General features: G+C 36.7%; 1 protein-coding gene across 6 annotated transcripts in view; it reads right to left on the minus strand.

Annotated features, from left to right (window-relative positions):
• Positions 1-23,194, minus strand: part of USP47 (ubiquitin specific peptidase 47) — a 121,576-nt gene that overhangs the window by 70,136 nt on the left and 28,246 nt on the right. For 2 of the 6 annotated variants that reach the window (XR_004476512.2, XM_004279180.4), the window contains exons 2-4: positions 10,157-10,216; positions 3,981-4,184; positions 297-410 (exon numbers count right to left, since the gene is read on the minus strand). Coding sequence is in view for 4 of the 6 variants with exons in the window: in XM_004279180.4 (XP_004279228.1) it covers positions 297-410; positions 3,981-4,184; positions 10,157-10,216 (378 nt within the window). In the remaining 2 variants the exon portion in view is untranslated. Of the gene's footprint in view, positions 1-296; positions 411-3,980; positions 4,185-10,100; positions 10,117-10,156; positions 10,217-23,194 lie in introns of those variants that run through there. The other 4 variants (XM_033404507.2, XM_049713587.1, XM_004279181.4 and 1 more) reach the window with 3 other exon arrangements.

The following is a 23,194-nucleotide window of genomic DNA, read 5'->3' on the forward strand; positions in this document are numbered from 1 at the left end:
CAAGCAAATGCTTAACCAAACAAAAGGCCACTGAAACACAGTAGGAGATCCTAGACCCATCCCCATCCCTGTTCTAGTGGTGATTCTCAGTGTGGCAAGAGACTATATACACAAAGTGCTATGGATGCCCAGTGTAACCACGTTAACATACATACAAGCCAACAGAAAACAGAAAAATAATTTATTATACATAAATTGCAAAACACATCTCTCCTCCTTCCTTTGGAAAACTGCTTCCCAAGTATTAGGTGACAGTGCACAAAAATTATGACTATAGGGCTTTCTAAAGCGTTTACCAGCAGTATTTGAGGCTGTTCACCATCTTTATCTGTCAAATGCAGAAAGTTCTTCTTTCCTGGCTCAAAATTAGCATCAAGAAGAGACTTGTCACTGGTATGATCCAGTGGAGCCTACAGGCATAAAATAAGATATCTCAGATTATGAGAAACATTAATTATAATAATAAAACAAGTAATATGTAAATAGACACATATCTACAATTATTGGGCTTAAACAGTATTTTTTTAAATGAAGATTCTGAGAAATTCTGTTAATCTAGGCTTGGAATTAACTCATCTATTCAGGAACTGGGATGGCTAAGCCCAGTGACAGGGCATATACTGACAGGTATCCCAGCTGTTCACATTTCCCAACATCTAAAAAACTGAAGTACTACACAAAAAAGTATTGTAAACATTTGTTTTGATGTTCTCTAAAATGTATGCAATATAGTATTCAATGGGTTTTCATGAAAATTAACTAAAGATTACTTTATATCACTAAAAACTGTAAAAACATGTTTTGATATAGGAATATAATGAGAATTCCCACATAAGGAAACACACTAAGCAACCCAACCCAAACAATTATGTAACATTGAAAAATGGGCACCTTCAGAAAGATCCTCGAAGGAAAAGCCTGTCCTAGTAAATGATACCTATTTCAAGTCCACTGTCAGGATTCAGAGGATCCCAGGGTGATAGAAGTGATCACTCCTTTGAAAACTAAACATCTAACATGTTTAGTCTTCACCTAACTCTTTTATCTGGTAGGCAATTTAAACCCTGGCTGTCATTCTGATACATTCCAGTTGGTGGATGAGAGACAGAGCTCTGCATGCTCCAAGCCATACTCACCCAACATTCCAGTCCACTGTTGAGAAAAATGAGGGATGGGATGAATGCCCTATTCTTTTGTTTTAAAACTATTTTGTTCATTAAGAAATGTTTTTAATGTTTCAAAGACACGAGGAATATCTCCTTAGAAGGACTTACTTTATGGAGATGCCTTTATTTCTTACAAAATGAATGTTATATAGAAGCACAGGTATTAAGGACAAAAAAATTAACTATAAGAGATTCTGCCACTTGCTATTTGTGTGACTCTGCGCAAGTTACTTCACTTCCCCATGACTCAGTTTTTTCATCTATGAGGCTGGGATAGCACTTACCTCATAGTGTGGTTAAAAGGATTAAATGAGGTTATATTTGTATAAAGTCTAGTATCAGAACAATACTAGCTACACAGTAAGCACAAAATAAGTGTTAATAAAATAAACATATCATCTCACTTTGGATCACATCTAGAAATCCATGAGAAAAACAGGACAGAGAACCAGAAGCTAAGAGAAGCCACTTGAAAGGAAGAAAGGTATCTTTGGGTCCCTTATATTCTCTGGCAGGAACCAGATCTCTCAGCATCTCTCAGGCATAAAAGATCAGATGATACAGCTAGAACACGTAGGGGTTTTACCTCAATAAATGTGTGTCTGTGTGTATGAGATGGTGAGTAGATAAATGAATCAGGTTTTCAAAGAAGCATACATGCAGCATTGTACAGTAAGCAGGTAAGAGTATACTCATAGAAATGTACGGTAGGCATATTAAGACACAAAAATTAAGTACTTAAGAACAGTCACAGCTGAAGAAAGAAAAATACTTAATCCTGGCATAGTGCTATAGCAGATGTTAATTTAACAAACACTTTTTGAGTGCCTAGGGATAGTATCTTTGGAGGATACAAAACTAATACTATGAGGTCCTAGACATCAAAATATATTCTATCAAGTGGAAAGACACAAATGAATAACAACTATAATAAAAAGACTATAAGTGGCATAGCAGAATAAAAAGTGCAATAGGAGAACAAAGAGAAAGATTACTTTTAAAGTGGCATGAAGAAACATCAAGTAAGGCTTCTTAAAAGTAAGAGATAAACAGGACTTGGGCAGACAGTATAGAACTATCCTTTAAATCGAAAAAGAGGCAACACTAGAAGTTATACAGTAATGTAAAAGAGAATATTCAAAGTTTCAGATTAAATATCATTTCTCTTTGTATAACTTGTTGGACTACCAATTTTACTGCCCAATTTCAGAGGGGGAAAGTTGGCTAATTTAAAACACTAGGGTTTTTTTTTTTTGTAAGTAGACTTTTAAAAAATTTTTTATTTTATATTATAGTTAATTTACAATGTTGGTTAGTTTCAGGTGTACAACAAAGTGATTCAATTATACATATGTTGTACATATAGCTATTCGTTTTCAGATTCTTTTCCCATTTAAAAACACTAGTTCTACATTTTAAAAAATCATAAATATATTATGGAATAGAAGGCAAAATATCATCAATTTTAAAGGCAAATCAAGCAACACCCAACATCTTTTATTCTTCTGCAGAGCCAATTAAAACTATGCCCTCCAAATACGATCAGGATACACATTCATTTGCCTTTAAAGGTATTTTCCTGGAAAACTTAAGAGCAGCAATGGTATAGGACAGGAAGAGGTAACATAAGCAAAAACACGGAGATAGAGAAGTATGAAATTTTGTGTTAAGAAAATAAATTAGTCCAATATCTGAGAGCTAAGATTAGATTTAAAGGACCAATTGTCTTGAATGTTAACTTAGGGAATACGACTTTTTTTTTTTTTTTTTTTTTTTGCAGTACGTGGGCCTCTCACTGTTGTGGCCTCTCCCGTTGAGCACAGGCTCCGGACGCGCAGGCTCAGCGGCCATGGCTCACAGGCCCAGCCGCTCCGTAGCGTGTGGGATCTTCCTAAACCGGGGCACGAACCCGTGTCCCCTGCATCGGCAGGCGGACTCTCAACCACTGTGCCACCAGGGAAGCCCGGGAATATGACTTTTAATCAGGGCAGTGAGCAGTCATTAAAGATTTCTAAACAGGAAGGTGACAGGAGTACTATGATTTAAGATGACTGAAGATAATTCTAGCAATCGTATGCAGGGTGAATTTGGACTGAGAGGAAAGAAAAAAGACTATTTAGAATACTATTCTAAAATACAGATGAGATCCAACTCAACATTCCCCTTTGCCACTCTCCCACGCAAAATTGGTCAGTGCCTCCTCTTTGCACTTACAGCAAACTAATAAATCATACTTAATAATACTTAAAACATCTTAGTGTAATTATTTTTTGATATACCTGTCTCTAAAACTTTACTGTGAGGTCTTTGAAGTTGAAGTCATGATACCACCAACCCTCCTGTTCAGGTGTTTACCACTCTATCTGGTGCATAATCTCTGTTAATATTGGAGTGTAAGTCCTTCTATTACTTTTTTCTTTCTATATACATTTTCTCTTCTTTTCCAAAAATTAGATTATAAAATACATATGATTTTATATCCTGCTTTTTTCACTTAAATATTTAAAATGAATATCCCATTCAGTAAATGTTGGAAAATTTTCCATAGATGACACAATATTATGATAATCATCTTACATGAATAAAAAAACTAATGAAATGACATTGTGCAAACTTTAAGATAATCAAATGCTGAATCTAGAATGAAAGTAAAGTGATGAAGAGGATCCAAATATCGAGTTGCACAGACTCTATAGTCCTGCTTACAATATTAAGAAGGGTTCCAGAATTTAGTATACTATTAAAAACAACAACAATAATGACTATAATATTATTAGCAGCTTAAGAGAAGATGCTTTCAGTTTAGAGTTTTACCATATCAGCAGAATTGATTCCATTCCCCCACACCAAATCAAAGGTTCCATTTATGTAGCCTACTTTGTTGGCCACATCTTCAAAGAGCTTTCTGAGAGGTGTAGAAGCTGGTAAATTTAAAGTGATCCGTTCATTCACTGTCTTTGAATTAGTAGTATCTTGTATTATACATAAGACTCTTGGTTCTTCAGCAGCATTTTCTACCTGAAATTTAAAAAAATATACTATTTATCTTTAAAAATATATATGTAATTATGTTTTCTATGATTAAATGAAAAAAATGCCCACAAAATACTATTTTCTCTGTGTGACTACTACTGTTTTATGGCTGAAATATATTCTAATGGATATGTCAAACATATAAAGCACCATATATGTTTGTTTTGGAAAAACTGGGGTATATTTAAGAATCAACCATTGCTCTTGTGGGTATTTGCTTTCACCTTTTAAGGCTGTAAATCAATGATCAACAAGCCCATGAAGACAAGTTTACTTGAGCAATTTTCAGTTGAAAATAACAAAATCTGATCCTTAAAAATGTGTCACTACTATGCTAGCACAGTCCAATCAAGCATTTCTGGGTTTCCTGATGAAACAGAAAGAGAACTGTGTAGAAATGCAATGAGGATTGTATAAGATTGCAAAATCCATAACTAAAGGATAAAAGCAATCAGGCATCCTGACCTTTACTTTGTTGTACCCACAGACCAAAAGTCCAAAAGCCCCATTTATCAGTGTGTTAGGAGCTGACAAGCTTACCCAAATAGATCAGCCAGCAGAGGGGTAAAGGAAAGCAAGGAAAAAATACTTTTCAATTACCAATGTAGAAGGGAGTTAGGGTCACAAATTTTTTCATTCTTTTTTATCTAGTACATAAATCAGAGAAAAAATTTTTAAAGGAGACTTTCTCAAAGAAGCTATGCCTTCCCTCAAGCTGTTGAAGGACACGACTCTTCCACAGCAGTAGTGGGCTACATCAGGCACTTTGGTGAAAGAAGTTCTTTCCCTCCTCCTGTAATGCCCAACTCAATTAATGGTACCATCATCTACCAGCTGCTGAAACCAGAGAGGAGCACCTTCCTCATTTCTTCCCTCTTCTTCAACTCACATAATCACCAAATTCTATCATTTCTATCATCTGAATATCTCTTGAACTATTCCTTTCCTTTTTAATCCTGCCTGCAGCAATCAGAATCTTATCTTAAGATCGCGGCAATAGCTTCTTCCAATCTCATCTTCCTTCAATCCAGAACAGTATTTTAATATGCAAATCTGATCATGTAAATCTCTTGCTTTCCCTCAAAGTCTAGGGCAGCAGTCATTATCTGAGGGACCTCTCGCTATCCCCATAAAAGGCTTTGCACAAATATGAACTGTACAAACTGGTACTGTATACAAGAATGTATTTCTCACCTTTTTTTATAAAAAACACAATAATATTAACCTCAATCTTTTGTTACTTCTATATTATCCATTTTTAAATAAGAACAGTTATTATCATTGACTTGTATTGAAGACAGGACCACCACAAGGTATTTTTGTTTGTTTGGCAGGGTAATACAATTATAATTTGTTTCTGCCATATATAATTTTGGGTTTGTAAGAGATTACTTAAACTAAGGTTAATCTAATTAGTTTAAAACAGAAATAAGTTGCTATAAAAGAAGTATAATGTTTAAGATTGGCTAGCACTATATTTCAGACAAGTCAAAATATTTAATTACCAATAATAACCCATTTAAAAACAAAAGAATACATTTTTTATAAAATAAACAGGATAACAAAGAACAAAAAAGCCTTCAGCTATAAGCTTAAGGTGTTATATTAACACTTGTAATAGATGGTTTTACACATTTTAATCTCAAACTGAGAAACATAAAGTGGACCCTTTTTAACTCTGGTTCACAATAAAGGAACGAGAAACTCTAAATCAATTTCAACTACAAAAGATCCGCTTTTACACTTTCTACAGTATATTTCAGAGGCAGACTCGAGTTTTCCAGGTGAAAAGCACTACAGCTGCCAGATTTTAAAGCTTCAGATAAGCTGAAGTTGACGGTCCAAGCAAGAGAACTCTACCTAAGAATTCAGAAATCAGAAGTGCTGACATTACAGTATACATAAGAATGATATGGTAACATATGGCCATCAGCAGTTCCTGGTTCTTTCCTTAAATAAGTGAGTGCAAGGTACAGGCACTCCAGCCTCCTCTCCTTCCACACCCAGATGTGGGTAATATTATCCCCAATGGAATCTCATCTGAAGGCTAAATGTACTCTTGTAAACACAAAATTTAATCTTATGTATACCTTTTATTCTTTTAATGACAATAGCTTTCTTTTCTGTGCATTGCACGTAAGTAATTTTGTTCCTTTTTTTGAAATAGGAAGAGTATAGGGACTTCCCTGGCAGTCCAGTGGTTAAGACTCTGCACTTCCAATGCAGGGGTGTGGGTTCAATCCCTGGTCAGGGAACTAAGATCTCACATGCCACGCAGTGCAGCCAAAAAAACAAAATAGGAAGAGTATAAAGGAAAAAGTGGAAATCATTTGTAATTCATAACACAGAGATAACTATTACATTTTGGTCTATATTCTTCCAAATATTTTTCCTACACAAACACAAACAGACATATACATGCACACTTTTTAAACACAAACATTCAGTTAGATATACATGCTGTTTTGAAACTTTTTTTTTTTTTTTTTTGCGGTACACAGGCCTCTCACTATTGTGGTCTCTCCTGTTGTGGAGCACAGGCTCCGGAAGCACTGGCTCAGTGGCCATGGCTCACAGGCCCAGCCGCTCACAGGCCCGCATGTGGGATCCTCCCGGACCGGGGCACGAACCCACGTCCCCTGCATCAGCAGGCGGACTCTCAACCACTGCGCCACCAGGGAAGCCCTGAAACCTCTTTCTTTACTTATAAATATATCATGTAACCTTTCCTTGTCAAACTTTTTCTAACTCATCATTTTAACAACTGAATAATATTTTATTACATGGATTAATAATAATTTGTTCCATCAATTTAATTTTACTGACTCTTGAGCTAGACTTTATTACACTTTAGAAATAATTTTGTGATGAATGCCTACATAAAACTTTGTGCACTCCTCTGTTTTTTCTTAAGATTCCTATAAGAATTTCTGGGCCAATCACATATTACTCTTGAATTCAATTCTAGGATAATTTAAACAGATGAAAAACTCTGACCTTTAAAGTTCTAAGCTAGCCACGTGTAAATCTTATTACTTTATCCTCAAACTCCTGGGCCCATTTTTCAGTCCTAATTTAATCTATTACATAGCCATCATCCATAGATTACATCTGAATTTTTGTTATCGTGATTGCCCACACTAATTACACTGAGGCAAAATCTCTTCCCTCCCCCTGCCTCCCAATTTGGGAACTAATTAGAAAAAACTGTTTTTTTCCAATTTTAAGATTTCATCAATAAAGTTGTACCAATCTTTTTATTATAGCTTTTCAAGAGAAAAAGAAATTCTACAATATTATACTAAGCATACAGATTTCCACAATACTTAAATGTAAAAAAGTATTTCTTAGAACTGGGAAAATAGGGGTGTCCTCTTCTTAATTTCTTTGGAGTTCTACCCCTGATTGGTCCTACTTATGCCCAAAGTAAAAAAAATCACCATCTTGAGGTAAATTAAAGATGGCTAAAAATTCTTTGCCACTCTTCTTCTTTTTTCTCTTCCCATGAATCTGGGCTGGCCTTGTGGCCAACTAGGACCAACAGAATGTGATAGAAGTGATACTGTGTGATTTAAAGCAGGAAACTTCTGCCTTTGCACCTCTTGGAATGTTCCTCTTATATGCCAGCCAGGCAAAAGAAATCCATTTATCCTGGGACCACCATGCTGTGTTAAAACCCTAACAATCCACCCAGAGAGAAAGTGGCCACTTAGTGGAGCACTGGGGTGCCTGATAAGAAAAGCCTTCTTGGACCTTCCATCCAAAGCCAGTCACCAGCCAGTGCAGCCAAGTAATGATCCGAGATGATGCCATGTGAAGCAGAAAAACTGACTGGCCAAGCCTTTGCCCAAATCCCATCCCACAGAATCGTGAGCAAATAAACTAGTTGTTTTAAGCCACTAAGTTTTGGCGTAGGCTGTTCCACAGTAATAGATAACAAACACACCTAAATAAATTTAAGCACATGCAAGTGCTAGTTGGGAAGAATGTGGTGGTGGTGGTATTAGTGATGGTGGTTGGTGGCGGGGGTTCCATTTAAGCACTACACCCAACATTAAGGTAAAGCATCTGAAGACACATCATAATTTAGGGAAGCGAGCACAATTTCTGAGTCAGTAAAAGTTCTATAATGAATAGGAGAAAACAGGTAAGAAAAAACAAAGGCAAAGTTTTAGAAAAGCCTAAAGCATGTCCCACTTGGGAAAACATTTCATCTATATTAGGTGAGCTACTAGAAGGGCACAAAGTTCCCTACACAGAAAATCTGGCCAATTACAAAAAAGGTACAAAGTATAAAATTAAAACTACTTATTTGGTGGGCAACTCATAGCAATATTACACTTGTGAGAAAAAGGGTAAAGTCAACAGCAGTTACATTAACACTATATGCTAAGAGAGTATTCTTTGTGCTCTATGCAGAAACAAAGCCAGATTTCCAAGCAAAGTCTGAAAAAAGAATCCTTGAAAAAACAAAACAAACAAAAATGATAGTTTTATTTACAAAAGGTAAAACATACTGGGATAAAAACACTAAAACATATTTCTTCCAAAGGAAGAAACATCTATAGGAACATCTAGAAGTGGTCAACACAGATGGTTCTGTCTAAGGAGTCTCAGGGCCTCTCAAGTCATCTTGTCTCCTATTCTTGGCATTCCAAACAGTTCTAAGTTCAAATCTGAGTTCTCTGAAGTTAACATCATAATTTTTGTTTCATAATAAAATACTTCGTGTTTCTTATTAAAAAAACACAAAACAAGGTGTATAATTAATGCATATATTTAGAATGGCAGTAGCATGCAGAAAACAATATCAAACACAATTCAAAGTTAACAAGATTAAGATTTTTCTAAGAAAAAAATTAATATGAATAATTTAAAAACATTACAAAGGGACCTCTTTACCTCTAAATTTTATAGTCAACCCATTTTCTCTCAAGACTTTCTTCCTTTCAGTGTTATTACAAATGATAATACTATGGTTGCAAACTTAAAAATGCACACACACACACACACACACACACACACACACACACACACAGAGTCCATTTTATCTACTACTTGATAAAGAAACTGCTATGAGCTTATACGTGCTAGAGCATTACCCTTCTGGGTATCCACAGCTCATGGCTAATATACTGCCACAGACTAAAAAAAAAAATTGATGGTATAAATATTTTTGCTCACTGAAGTTTATTAAATTTATCAGCCTCATTCAGACTGTGCATTTTTACTTAAACAAGTAACAATTCCTGGGGTAGTGCTGGGAGTCTTAACTTACATGAGAAAAAGATTATTTTATTTTTAAGATCCTCCCTCCACTCCACTCCAACTCCCCCAGCAAACCCTAAAATGTTACATGATATTTTTCTACGTGGCCTCTTGCCAGAGATCACTTGAAGAGAACAGAAGAGATTAAATAAAGAACCTTGAACTTAGAGCTAAAGGGACCTGAGGAAAGTGAGATATTAAGTAAAGGTTAGAATGGGATGCTACATCACAGGACTGTTTAGGTTTGTAGTGCATACAGGCTGTCAGGAAGGTAACAGTTCTATTTAATTCTTCAAATAAGATGTCTGGGTTTTGACTCTGTAAATTATTAACTTAATCCCAGCACTATTAATATTTCAGAAAATAAATACATCCGTAAAAAATAGACAACTATTATACCCAAAAGTCAAAACTAAACGTTCTATAGTTTTTATATCAGTTTTCCACCTCATTCACTTGTTAAAGACAAGGTACTATCAGACATACATTCATTTAAGGTGACTTTCTTATTATTAAAATCAGGTAAAATAAATAAATAAACAAAATGAAAAATAAATAAAATCAGGTAGAAATAAAATAGCCAAACAAGCATAAAACTTAAGACATGCCTTGTTATTAAATAAAAATACTAACATGCTGTTACTTGCTCTGCTGATTATCACACTAATGCAATTACATCAGCAGTCTACCTGTAAAAATTTCTTCTTCATTTCATCAAAGATATTTTGTCTGCATCTCCAAAACACATCCTATGGTGTGTAAGAACAAAATGAATTACAAATTATTTCTTTAAAATAAAGAGGTAAGACAGTGAAATGAGAACAATTAACCTAAAAACATTTTTGCAACAAAATATGTATGAATTAAAGTATTATTATATCATCTAAGATTTCATTCATAAATTATATTTGTAGTTTTAATCTTAGGCCTCAATTACTCTTTTTTTTAAAATAAATGTATTGGGGGCTTCCCTGGTGGCGCAGTGGTTGAGAATCCGCCTGCTGATGCAGGGGACACGGGTTCATGCCCTGGTCCAGGAAGATACCACATGCTGCGGAGCGGCTAGGCCCGTGAGCCACGGCTGCTGAGCCTGCGCGTCCAGAGCCTGTGCTCCGCAACGGAAGAGGCCAAAACAGTGAGAGGCCCGCGTACCGCAAAAAAAAAAAAATAAATTTATTTATTTTTGACTGTGTTGGGTCTTCGTTGCTGCACGCGGGCTTTCTCTAGTTGTGGCAAGTGGGGGCTACTCTTCGTTGTGGTGCGCGGGCTTCTCGTTGCGGTGGCTTCTCTTGTTGGGGAGCACAGGCTCTAGGCACGTGGGCTTCAGTTGTTGTGGCACACGCGCTCAGTAGTTTTGGCGTACGGGCTTAGCTGCTCCATGGCATGTGGGATCTTCCCGGACCAGGGCTTGAACCCGTATCCCCTGCATTGGCAGGCAGATTCATTCATTCGTTCATTCGTTCGTTCGTTCGTTCGTTCATTCATTCATTCATTCATTCATGGCTGTGTTGGGTCTTCGTTTCTGAGCGTGGGCTTTCTCTAGTTGCAGTGAGCGGGGGCCACTCTTCATTGCGGCGCGTGGGCCTCTCACTGTGATGGGCTCTCTTGTTGCGGAGCACAGGCTCCAGACACTCAGGCTCAGTAGTTGTGGCTCACGGGCCTAGTTGCTCCGCGGCATGTGGGATCTTCCCAGACCAGGGCTCGAACCCGTGTACCCTGCATTGGCAGGCAGGTTCTCAACCACTGCGCCACCAGGGAAGCCCGTCAGGCAGATTCTTAACCACTGCGCCACCAGGGAAGCCCCTCAATTACTCTTGTAAGGTTACTGAAAACCTACATTATGGTGATAAAAAATAATATTAACATGGAAAACAACCACATTTTAACAAAGAGTAGGAGCTTCAGAACTGTGTATAAGTCAAATGTTCTAAGTCATATTTTGCTAGTTTTATTGAGATATAATTAACATATAACTCTGTAACAGTTTTAAGGGCTACAACATAATGATTTGATATATGTATATACTGCAAAATGATTAATTACTACAATAAGTTTAGTTAACATCCATCATCTCACATAGTTACAAATTTTTGTCCTTGTAATAATAACTTTTGAGTTCTATTCCCTTAGCAATTTTCAGATATACAATACAGTATTGTTAACTATAGTCATCACACTGTATATTACATTCAGAACTTATTTATCTTATAACTGGAAGTTTGTATCTTTTGACCACCTTCACCTATTTACACAACTCCCATCCCCCATCTCTGGCAACCACCCATCTGTTCTGTGTTGATAAGAGTTCAGTTTTTCAGATTCCACATATAAGTAAATCATATAGTATTTGTCTTTCTCTTTCTAAGTCACTATTTTGAGACCATTAAAGGAACTCTGCAAGGAAACCAAAAGATCCCCGATTTTGCTACCTTATAAATTTAGATTTTTCACATTATAAATACTATTAAATAAAGCTGCTTAAAATTACCCCCTACAGCTATTTTCTTTTAATATCTCTTCCTTATTTTAAAAGTTTATTTTAGCAAATCAAGAAAATACAGAAATATATAAAAGGAAATAAGGATAACCTATAATCAAGAGATAATCTCTTGAAAAATCTTGATTTTACATCCCAAACTTCTTCTGTACAAATGTCGTTTTCCTCCACCTTCTTTAATTAATAAAAAGAACCCAACATATTGTTTTAAAAGGTGCTTTTTATCACTCATAGTAGCTTAGATACTATTCTATATCAATTAAAAAATTTTACCTCATTTGCTTTTACAATAGAAATGTATTTCTATTATAATAGTAATACATATTTTTTGACAAGCAAGTCTAAAATAACTCCTATAGCAATTATTAAAAATTTGATATACATCCTATTAGATCCCTCTCCATTTTATGCATATATTATATAAAGATTATTAACCAAAAAAGATCATTCCGAACACCATCGTTTGAATTCTGCTCCTTTTCCCTCAACACTCACTCATCTTTCTGGGTCAAAACATTTAGTTTAAAAACTGCAGTGTTCCATTATATAGGCAAAACATAATTTATTTAACTAATCTATTAATGGGCATTTAGACACCTTCAAATTTTCACTACAGCTTTGCTTATTTGTACAATTTTTTTCCCTAAAGTTTATTTCCTAAAGAAAGAATTCTAGATCAAAGGTTATGTACTCATTTTTAGGATTTTTTTGATACCTGCTGCCAATACGCTATCTCTTCCACAAATAAGAATTAAACTACAACTATCTGTCAAACACTGTTTTAGGTGCTGAGAAAATAGCAGTGAACAAAAGCCCTTGCCCTCAAGGAGATGACACTGTACAGGGGAAATTCAAAATAAACAAATCTAAACCATCAGGTATCCACCAGCCTCAGTCTTTGCATTTCTGTACACTGTACCTGGGATGCTCTTCCTTCAGATATCCTTTCTCAAGTATCATTGTGATGGCTTTAAAATGTGTCCACAAATTCTTTGACATGCCTCCCAGCAAGATTAGGAGTCTAAGTCCAGTCCCTTTTAATATGGGCCAGCCTTAGTGACTTCCTGTGACACATAACATTACTTTCAAGGCTGGGCTAGAAAACAGGAAAGGCAACACAGCTTCTTCCTGGCTTTCTTTCAGATGCTCACCCTTGGAACCTGGCCATTATGCTGTATCGGAGCCACGCAGCCACATGGAAAGGTCATGTGTAGATGTTCTAGCCACAACCCAACTGAGATCCCATCTGGCAACCAGCATCAACAACCATACATGTGAGGAAGTATTCAGATGATTCCAGACCCCAGCCTTTCAGATGCCCCAACTGACGCCTAGCAGAGCAGAGCAAGCTGTCTCTCTTCAGCCTGGCCCAAATTGCACGTCCATGAGCAAAAGTCATTAAGTGTGGGTGTAGGCTATTATAAAGCAAAAAATAACCAAAATAGCTAGTTTCTCAAACTGGTCCTCTTCTCACCATTCTATTTAAAATTGCAATCCTCTTCATCTCCCTTCCTTCAGGTTTCTCCATAGTATACTTATAGCCACCTGATATATTTGTTTATATTTTACTTGTTTATTGTTAACTCCAAAAAACTTCCATTATGAGCCAAGATGAAATAGCAGACTGGATTTACCCTCTCCACCTTAAACAACTAAAAAGAAGAGATGAAATATATGAAACAATAGTTTAAAAATATTATTAAATAACAGGTAACACAGGACAGTGATCCCTGTGAAAACAAACAAAAAAGGTGAGCTACCTTCCAGGCTGCAGTGCAGGGAGAGAGAACCCAGTTAAAGTTCAGCAATCTTCCTGAGCTGAAAAGATAAGGTTAGAAGTTCAAGTGGGTCAATTCAGCTAGAATTTACAGAGAAGAATACTGAAGAGAAGAAAGATGTGCAAATAGCATGCTCCAGAGATATGTAGTGGTCCTCCCTGAGTACTCACCAGCATATGCATGTGAAGAAACTACCTGAGGAAGGGGAAAGAACCACAGGAAAGAATCCCTGGAGCTCACTTCAGTTCCCACCAGCCAAAGTGAAAAAAATTTCATAATACACGTGGCTCAGATAAGAGTACACAGAAGAGTATTGTCTCAGTAGTGGGACCAAATTAGGCCTAATCTAAAGGCTATTCTGGATCAAACTTACAACACTTTTTAAAAGCAAGCCTCAAAAGGATCAAAATGTTTACAAGTAAATTAAAACTCTGTCAGAGAACAAACCTCAAGAATATCTATGGAAATTAAAAATACCCAGCACCCATCAACATAAAATTCAGTGTTTGGCATCCAATCCAAAATAAACAGGCATGCATCAAAGTAGGAAATGATGACCCATAATGAGGAGAAAAATCAATCAATGAAAACCTACCCAGATATAATACAGATGATATAATTAATAGACAAGAATATAAAAAGTTTATAACTATATTCTACATTTTAAGAAGGTACAGGAAAGAATGCAAAGGAAATAAATGAAAGATATATTAAAGATTCAACTCAAGTGGAGACAAGGTGGCAGAGTTGAAGGACTTGAGCTCATCTCCTCTCACAAAAGCACCAAAATCACAACTAACTGCTGAACAACCATTGACAAAAAAGAATGGAACCTACCAAAAAAGATATTCTACATCCAAAGACAAGAAGCCATAACGAGGCAGTATGAGGAGGGCTTTTGCGATATAATCAAATCCCATACCCACCAGGTGGGCGACCCACAAACTGAAAAATAATTATATTGCAGAGGTTCTCCTACAGGAGTGAGAGTTCTGAGCCCAGCGTCAGGCTCCCCAGCCTGGGGGTCTGGCATCAGGAGGAGGAGCCTCGAGAGCATTTGGCTTTGAAGGTCAGGGGGGCTTGAGCTGCATAGGACTGGAGGAGACAGAGACTCCACTCTTGGAGGGCACACACAAGGTTTCACATGCACTGGGACTCAGGGCAAAGCAGTGACTCCATAGGAGCCTGGGCCAGACCTAGTTGCGGGCCTTAGAGGGTCTCCTGGGGAGGTGGGGTTCAGCTGTGGCTCACTGTGGGGGCAAGGACACTGCTGGCAGAGACTCCAGAGAATACACATCTGCGTGAGCTCTTCTGGAGGTGGTCATTTTGGCACCGAGACCTGGCCCCTCCAAACAGCCTGCAGTCTCCAGTGCTGTGACGCCTCAGGCCAAACAACCAAGAAGGTGGGAACAGAGCCCCACCATCAGCAGACAGGCTGCCTAACATCTGTCCTGAGTGCACAGCTGCCTCTAAACATACCCCCTGACATGGTCCTGCACACCAGAGGGACAAGAACCAGCTCCACTCACCAGGGGGCAGCTACAGTCCATCCCACAGGAAGCCTGCACAAGCCCCTGGACCAACCTCACCCACCAAGGGGCAAACACCAGAAGCAAGTGCAACTACAAACCTGCAGCCTGAAAAACAGAGATCACAAACACAGAAAGTTAGACAAAATAAGACGGCAGAGAAATATGTTACAGGTAAAGGAACAAGATAAAACCCCAGAAGAACAACTAAGTGAAGTGGAGGTAGGCAATCAGCCTGAAAAAGAATTTAGAGTAATGACAGTAAAGATGATTCAACATCTCGGGAAAAGAATGGAGGCACAGACCGAGAAGATACAATAAATTTTTAATAAAGAGCTAGAAAATTTAAAGAACAAACAGAGATGAACCGTACAATAACTGAAATGAAAAATAAATAAGAAGGAATCAATAGCAGAATAAATGAGACAGAAGGATGAATAAGTGACCTGGAAGAGAGATTGGTGGAAATCACAGCTGTGGTGTGAATAAAGAAATAAGAATAAAGAAAAAAAAAAAGAATGAAAAGAAATGAGGACAGTCTAAGAGACATCTGGGATGACATTAAATGCATCAACATTCACATTATAGGGGTCCCAGAAGGAAAAGAGAGAGAAAGGGCCTGAAAAAATATTTGAAGAGACAATAGTCAAAAACTTCCCTACCATGGGAAAGGAACCACTCACTCAACTCCAAGAAGTGCAGACAATCCCATATAGAATAAACCCAAGGAAGAACATGCCAAGACACATATTAATCAAGTTGACAAAAATCAAAGACAAAGAGAAAAAAACATTAAAAGCAACAAGGGAAAAGCAACAAATAACATACAAGGGTATCCCCATACAGTTATCAGATGATTTTTCAGCAAAAACTCTGCAGGCCAGAAGGGAGTGGCATGATATATTTAAAATGATGAAAGGGAAAAACCCACAACCAAGAATACTCTACCCAGCAAAGCTCTCGTTCAAATTTGATGGAAAAATCAGGCAAGCAAAAGCTAAGAGAATTCAGCACCACCACACCAGCTTTACAACAAATGTTAAAGGAACTTCTCTAGGCATAAAAGAAAAGGTCACAACTAGAAAAACGATAATTACAAATGGGAAAGCTCACTAGTAAAGGCAAACATACAGTAAAAGTAGGAAACAGTCTACACAAAAATATTATATAAAAATCAGCAATCATGAGAATACAAATGCAGGATATTGGAAATGCATTTGAAATTAAGAGACCAGCAACTTAAAACAATCTTGTATATATACATATAGAGACTGCTATATCAAAATCTGATGGTAACCGCAAACCAAAAATCTACACTAGATACACAAACTTAAAGAAAAAGTAATCCAAACACAACTCTAAAGATAGTCATCAAATCACAAGTGAACAAAAGAGGAATGAAAAAAAAGAGCTACAAAAACAAATCCTAAATAATTTTTTTTAAGTGCAAGAAGAACATACATATTGATAACTACCTTAAATGTAAATGGATTAAATGCTCCAACCAAAAGACACTGATAGGTGAATGGATACAAAAACAAGACCCAGGTACATGCTGTCTACAAGAGACTCACTTCAGTTCTAGGGACACATATAGAATGAAAGTGAAGGAATGGAAAAGGTTATCCTATGCAAACGGAAATCAAAAGAAAGCTGAAGTAGCAATATTCATATCAGACAAAACAGACTCTAAAATAAAGACTGTTACGGGACTTCCCCGGTGGCACAGTGGTTAAGAATCTGCCTGCCAATCTAGGGGACATGGGTTCAATTCCTGGTCTGGGAAGACCCCACATGTTGAGGAGCAACTAAGCATATGCACCAAAACTACTGAGCCTGTGCTCTAGAGCCCACGAGCCACAACTACTAAGCCCGCAAACCACAACAACTGAAGCTCATTGCCCTACAGCCCGTGCGCCACAGCTACTGAGCCCACATGCTGCAACTATTGAAGCCTGTGCGCTTAGAGCCCATGCTCTGCAACAAGAGAAGCCACCGCAATGAGAAGCCTACGCACCGTGATGAAGAGTAGCCCCCTCTCGCCACAACTAGAAAAGCCCATGCACAGAAACAAAGACCCAACACAGCCAAAAATAAAAATTTTTTAAAAACTGTTACAATAAAACTAAATGTGTACAAAAAAATAATTTAAAAATTTTTAAAAAATGGAATAAAATAAAATAAAGACAGTTACAAGAGAAATAGAAGGACACTACATAATGATCAGGGATCAACCCAAGAAGATATAACAATCATAAATATCTATGCTCTCAACATAGGAGTGCCTCAATATATAAAGCAAATGTTAACAACCAAAAAAGGAGAAATTGACAGTAACACAATAATAATGGGGGACTTTAACACCGCTACTTACATCAATGGACAGATCATCCAGACAGAAATGGAAACACAGGCCTTAAATGACACATTAGACCAGATGGACTTAATTGATATTTATAGAACACTGCATCCAAAATCAGCAGAATACACATTCGTCTCAAGTGCACATGGAATATTCTCCAGGATAGATCACATGGTGGGCCACAAAGCAAACGTTGGTAAATTTAAGAAAAATGAAATCATATCAAGCACCTTTTTGGACTACAACACCAAGAGATTAGAAATCAACTATAAGAAAAAAACCTGTAAAAACACACAAACACGTGGAGGCTAAGCAATATATTACTAAACAACTAATGGATCAGTGAAGAAATCAAAGAAGAAACCAAAAAATACCTAGACACAAATGAAAATGAAATCACAACAATCCAAAAGCTTTGGGACACAGCAAAAGTAGTTTTAAGAGGGAAGTGTATAGCAATACAATTTTACCTCAGGAAACAAAAAAAATCTTAAATAAACAGCCTAAACTTACACCTAAAGCAACTAGAAAAAGAAGAACAAAATCCAAAGTTAGTAGAAGGAAAGAAATCATAAAGATCAGATCAGAAATAAATGAAATAGAGATGAAGAAAACAATAGAAAAGATCGATGAAACTAAAAGCTGATTCTTCGAAAAGATAAACAAAATGGATAAACTGTTAGCCAGACTCACCAAGAAAAAAATGGAGAGGGCTCAAATCAATAAAATTAGAAATGAAAAAGAAGTTCCAACTGACACCACAGAAATACAAAGGATCATAAGAGACTACTACAAGCAAATATATGCCAATAAAATGGATAACCTGGAAGAAATGGACAAATTCTTAGAAAGGTACAACCTTCCAAACCTGAACTAGGAAGAAATAGAAAATATGAACAGACCGATCACAACTACTGAAATTGAAATTGTGATTAAAGAACTTCGAACAAACAAAAGTCCAGGACCAGATGGCTTCACAGGGGAATTCTGAACATTTAGGGAAGACTTAACACCTACTCTTCTAAAGCAAACAGTATGATACACCACATTAACAAATTGAAGAATAAAAACCATATGATCATTTCAATAGATGCAGAAAAAGCTTTGACAAAATTCAACACCCATTTATGATAAACACTCTCCAGAAAGTGGGCATGGAGGGAACCTACCTCAACATAATAAAGGCCATATATGACAAACCCACAGCTAACATACTCAATGGTGAAAAGCTGAAAGCATTTCCTCTAAGGTCAGGAATAAGACAAGGATGTCCACTCTCGTCACTTTTATTCAACATAGTTTTGGAAGTCCTGGCAATGGCATGGCAATCAAAGAATAAAAATAAATAAAGGAATCCAAATTGGAAAAAAAGAAGTTAAATGGTCACTGTTTCCAAATGACATGATACTATACATAGAAAATCCTAAAGATGCTAACAGAAAACTACTAGAGCTCATCAATCAATTCAGAAAGTTGCAGGATAAAAAATTAATACATAGATCTCTCTTGCATTTCTGTACACTAACAATGAAAGATCAGGAAGAAAAACTAAGGAAACATTCTCATTTGCCATTGTAAAGAATAAAATACCTAGGAATAAACCTACCTAAGGAGACAAAAGATCTGTACTCTGAAAACTGTAAGATGCTGAAGAAAAAAAATTAAAGATGACACAAACAGCTGGAGAGATATATCATGTCCCTGAATGGAAGAATCAATCAAAATGACTATACTATCCAAGGCAATCTACAGACTCAAAGCAATTCCTATCAAATTACCAATGGCATTTTTCACAGAACTAGAGAAAAAAAATTTTTAATTTGTATGGAAACACAAAAGACCCTGAATAGCCAAAGTAATCCTGAGAAAGAAAAATGGAGCCGGAGGAGTCAGGCTCCCTGACTTCAGACTATACTACAAAGCTACAGTAATCAAAACAGTATGGCACTGGCACAAAAAAAGAAATGTAGATTAATGGAACAGGATAGAAAGCCCAGAGATAAACCCACGCACCTATGGTCCACTAAACTACGACAAAGGAGGCAAGAATATACAATGGAGAAAACACAGTCTCTTCAATAAGTAGTACTGGGAAAACTGGATAGCTACATGTAAAAGAATGAAGTTAGAACATTGTCCAACACCATACACAAAAATAAACTCAAAATGAATTAAAGGCCTAAATGTAAGACCAGATTCTATAAAACTCTTAGAGGAAAACATAGGCAAAACACTCTTTGACATAAATTGCAGCAAGATCTTTTTCAATTCACCTCCTAGAGGAATGGAAATAAAAACAAAAACAAATGGGACCTAATTAAACTGAAAAGCTTTTGCACATCAAAGGAAACCATAAACAAAATGAAAAGACAACCCACAGAATGGGAGAAAATATTTGCAAATGGTGTGACTGACAAGGGATTAATCTCCAAAACATACAAACAGCTCATGCAGCTCAATATCAAAAAAACAAACAACCCAATCAAAAAATGGCCATAAGATCTAAATAGACATTTCTCTAAAGACGACATATAGATGGCCAAAAAGCACATGAAAAGATGTTCAACATTGCTAATTATTAGAGAAATGCAAATCAAAACTACAATGAGGTATCACCTCACACTGGTCAGAATGGTCATCATCAAAAATTCTACAAACAATAAATGCTGGAGAGGATGTGGAGAAAAGGAAATCCTCCTACACTGTTGGTGGGAATGTAAATTGATACAACCACTATGGAGAACAGTATGGAGTTTCCTTAAGAAATTGAAAACAGAACTACCATATAATGCAGCAATCCCACTCCTGGGCATCTATCTTGAGAAAACCATAATTCCAAAAAAATACATGCTCCCCAATGTTCATTGCAGCACTGTTTACAACAGTCAAGACACGGAAGCAACGTAAATGTCCATCAATGAATGGATAAAGAAGATGTGGTATATACACACGATGGAATATTAGTCAGCCATAAAAAAGAATGAAGTAATGCCATTTGCAGCAACATAGATGGATCTAGAGATTATCATACTAAGTGAAGTAAGTCAGACAGAGAAAGACATCACTTATAGCTGGAATCTACAAAAATGAAACAAATGAACTTATTTACAAAATAGACTCACAGGGCTTCCCTGGTGGCGCAGTGGTTGAGAGTCTGCCTGCCGATGCAGGCGACACGGGTTCGTGCCCCGGTCCAGGAGGATCCCACATGCCACGGAGCAGCTGTGCCCATGAGCCATGGCCGCTGAGCCTGCGCGTCCGGAGCCTGTGCTCCGCAACGGGAGAGGCCACAACAGTGAGAGGCCCGCATACCGCAAAAAAAAAAAAAAAAGACTCACAGACTTGGAAGATAAATTTATGTTTACCAAAGGGGAAAGGGGGTGGGGAGAGATAAATTAGGAGTCTGGGCTTAACATATACACACTACCATATATAAAATAGGTAACCAACAAGGACCTACTGTATAGCGCAGGGAACTCTACTCAACGTTCTATAACAACCTATATGGGGAAAAAATCTGAAAAAGAATGGATATATGTATATGTATAACTGAACCACTCTGCTCTACACCTGAAACTAACATAACATTGTAAATCAGCTATACCCAAAATAAAAATTCAATTATAAAAAAGCATGACTTGAACACTAAATGCTATGAAAGAAAAGATTAATAAACTCAATTATAGAAAAAGGAAATTTAAAAAAGGATCCAACTCAAATTTCTAAAGATGAAAAGTACAATGTCTGAGACGAAACATAGAATGGATGGGGTTAACAGATTAGGTACCACTGAACAAAAGATTATATAAACCACTTGAAGACACAGCAATAGAAACTATCACAAATGAGACAAAGAGAGGAAAAAACCATACACACACACACACACAGAGAACAGAAAAGTGGGACAACTTTCTTATCAGAAACCAAGGAGGCCGGAAGGAAGTTGCACAATATTTTTCAGGTGCTCACAGAAAATAACTGTTAACCCAAGAGCCTATAACCAGAAAAATGTCCTTTAAGAATGACCCAGAAATTGCTTCTGTAACCAAGCAGAATTCAAGACATGCTCAGATAAAAGAAAGCTAAAAGAATTTGTCTCCAGTAGAAATACCCTAAAGGAATGGCTAAAGGAAGTTCTCTAAACAAAAAAGGAAATGATTAAAGGGGAACCTTAGAACATCAGGAAAGAAAAAAGAACACAGTTTGCAAAATATGTTTGACAGTTGAAGCACAAGTAAAGAGACTGCTTGATGTGGTTATAAATGTATGTAGAGGAAGTATTTAATTCAATTATATTGTAGACAGGGGAGGGTAACAAGACAGAAAGGGAGGTAATGTTTCTACATTTCAATTAAACTGATAAAATAATGACACCAGTAGACTGTGATAAACTTGTATATACACAGAAGAACCACTAAAAAAGCTATTACAAGAGGATATGATCAAAATCAGTATGGAAAAATCAAAACGAAATTTTAAAAAATATTCAAATAACACAAAGGAAGGCAAGTGAAAGATAATAGCAAAATGAAAAACAGAAAACAAAATAAAATGGGAGGTTTATGCTAACATGTTAATGATTACATTAAATATAAATGACCTAATCACACCAATTAAAAGAGAGTTAGGAGAGTAAATTAAAACTATATGCTGTCGGGCTTCCCTGGTGGCGCAGTGGTTGAGAGTCTGCCTGCTGATGCAGGGGACACGGGTTCGTGCCCCAGTCCGGGAAGATCCCACATGCCACGGAGCGGCTGGGCCCATGAGCCATGGCCGCTGAGCCTGCGCGTCCGGAGCCTGTGCTCCGCAGCGGGAAAGGCCACAACAGTGAGAGGCCCGCGTACCACAAAAAAAAAAAAAAAAAAAAAAAAAAACTATATGCTGTCTCTAAGAAACTCAGACACACACACCTACACACACAAAGATGTACACCCATAGATAATACATACTATGTCAAATACATGATATACATAAAACACTTTAAAATAAATTTACATATAAGATATATATTTCATGTAAAATATTTAGTATGAAAGTAAAAAAGGGAAAAAATGTACCATGCAAACATCAATCAAAGAAAGCAAGAGTTAATTTTAAAAATTAATATCAGTTAAAGTAGACTTCAGAACAAAGAAAATTATCAGAGATAGAGAGAAATATATAATGATAAAAGGGCCCATCCACTAAGAAGGCATAGCAATCCTAAATTTGTATGAACCAAACAGAGCTGCAAAATTTGTGAAGCCAGAACCAGTAAAACTAAAATAATAAAATAACTCTACAATAATTAGGAGACTCCAACAACTCTCTCAACAATTGCTACAACAACTAAACAGAAAATAAGCAAGGACACAGAAAAAAACCAACAATACCATCAACCAACAGAACCTAATTAACATTTGTAAAGGGACAGAATATACATTCTGTCCAGATGCACTTGGAACATATTCCAAGACAGGCCATATCCCAGGTCATAAAACAAATTTTAACACATTTAGAAGAACTACAATCAAATAGAGTATATTCTCTGCTCATAATAGGACAACAGAAGATCTAAATAA

Source organism: Orcinus orca, chromosome 8 (assembly GCF_937001465.1).
Source record: "Orcinus orca chromosome 8, mOrcOrc1.1, whole genome shotgun sequence".
In the NCBI taxonomy this organism is placed as follows: Eukaryota; Metazoa; Chordata; class Mammalia; order Artiodactyla; family Delphinidae; genus Orcinus; species Orcinus orca.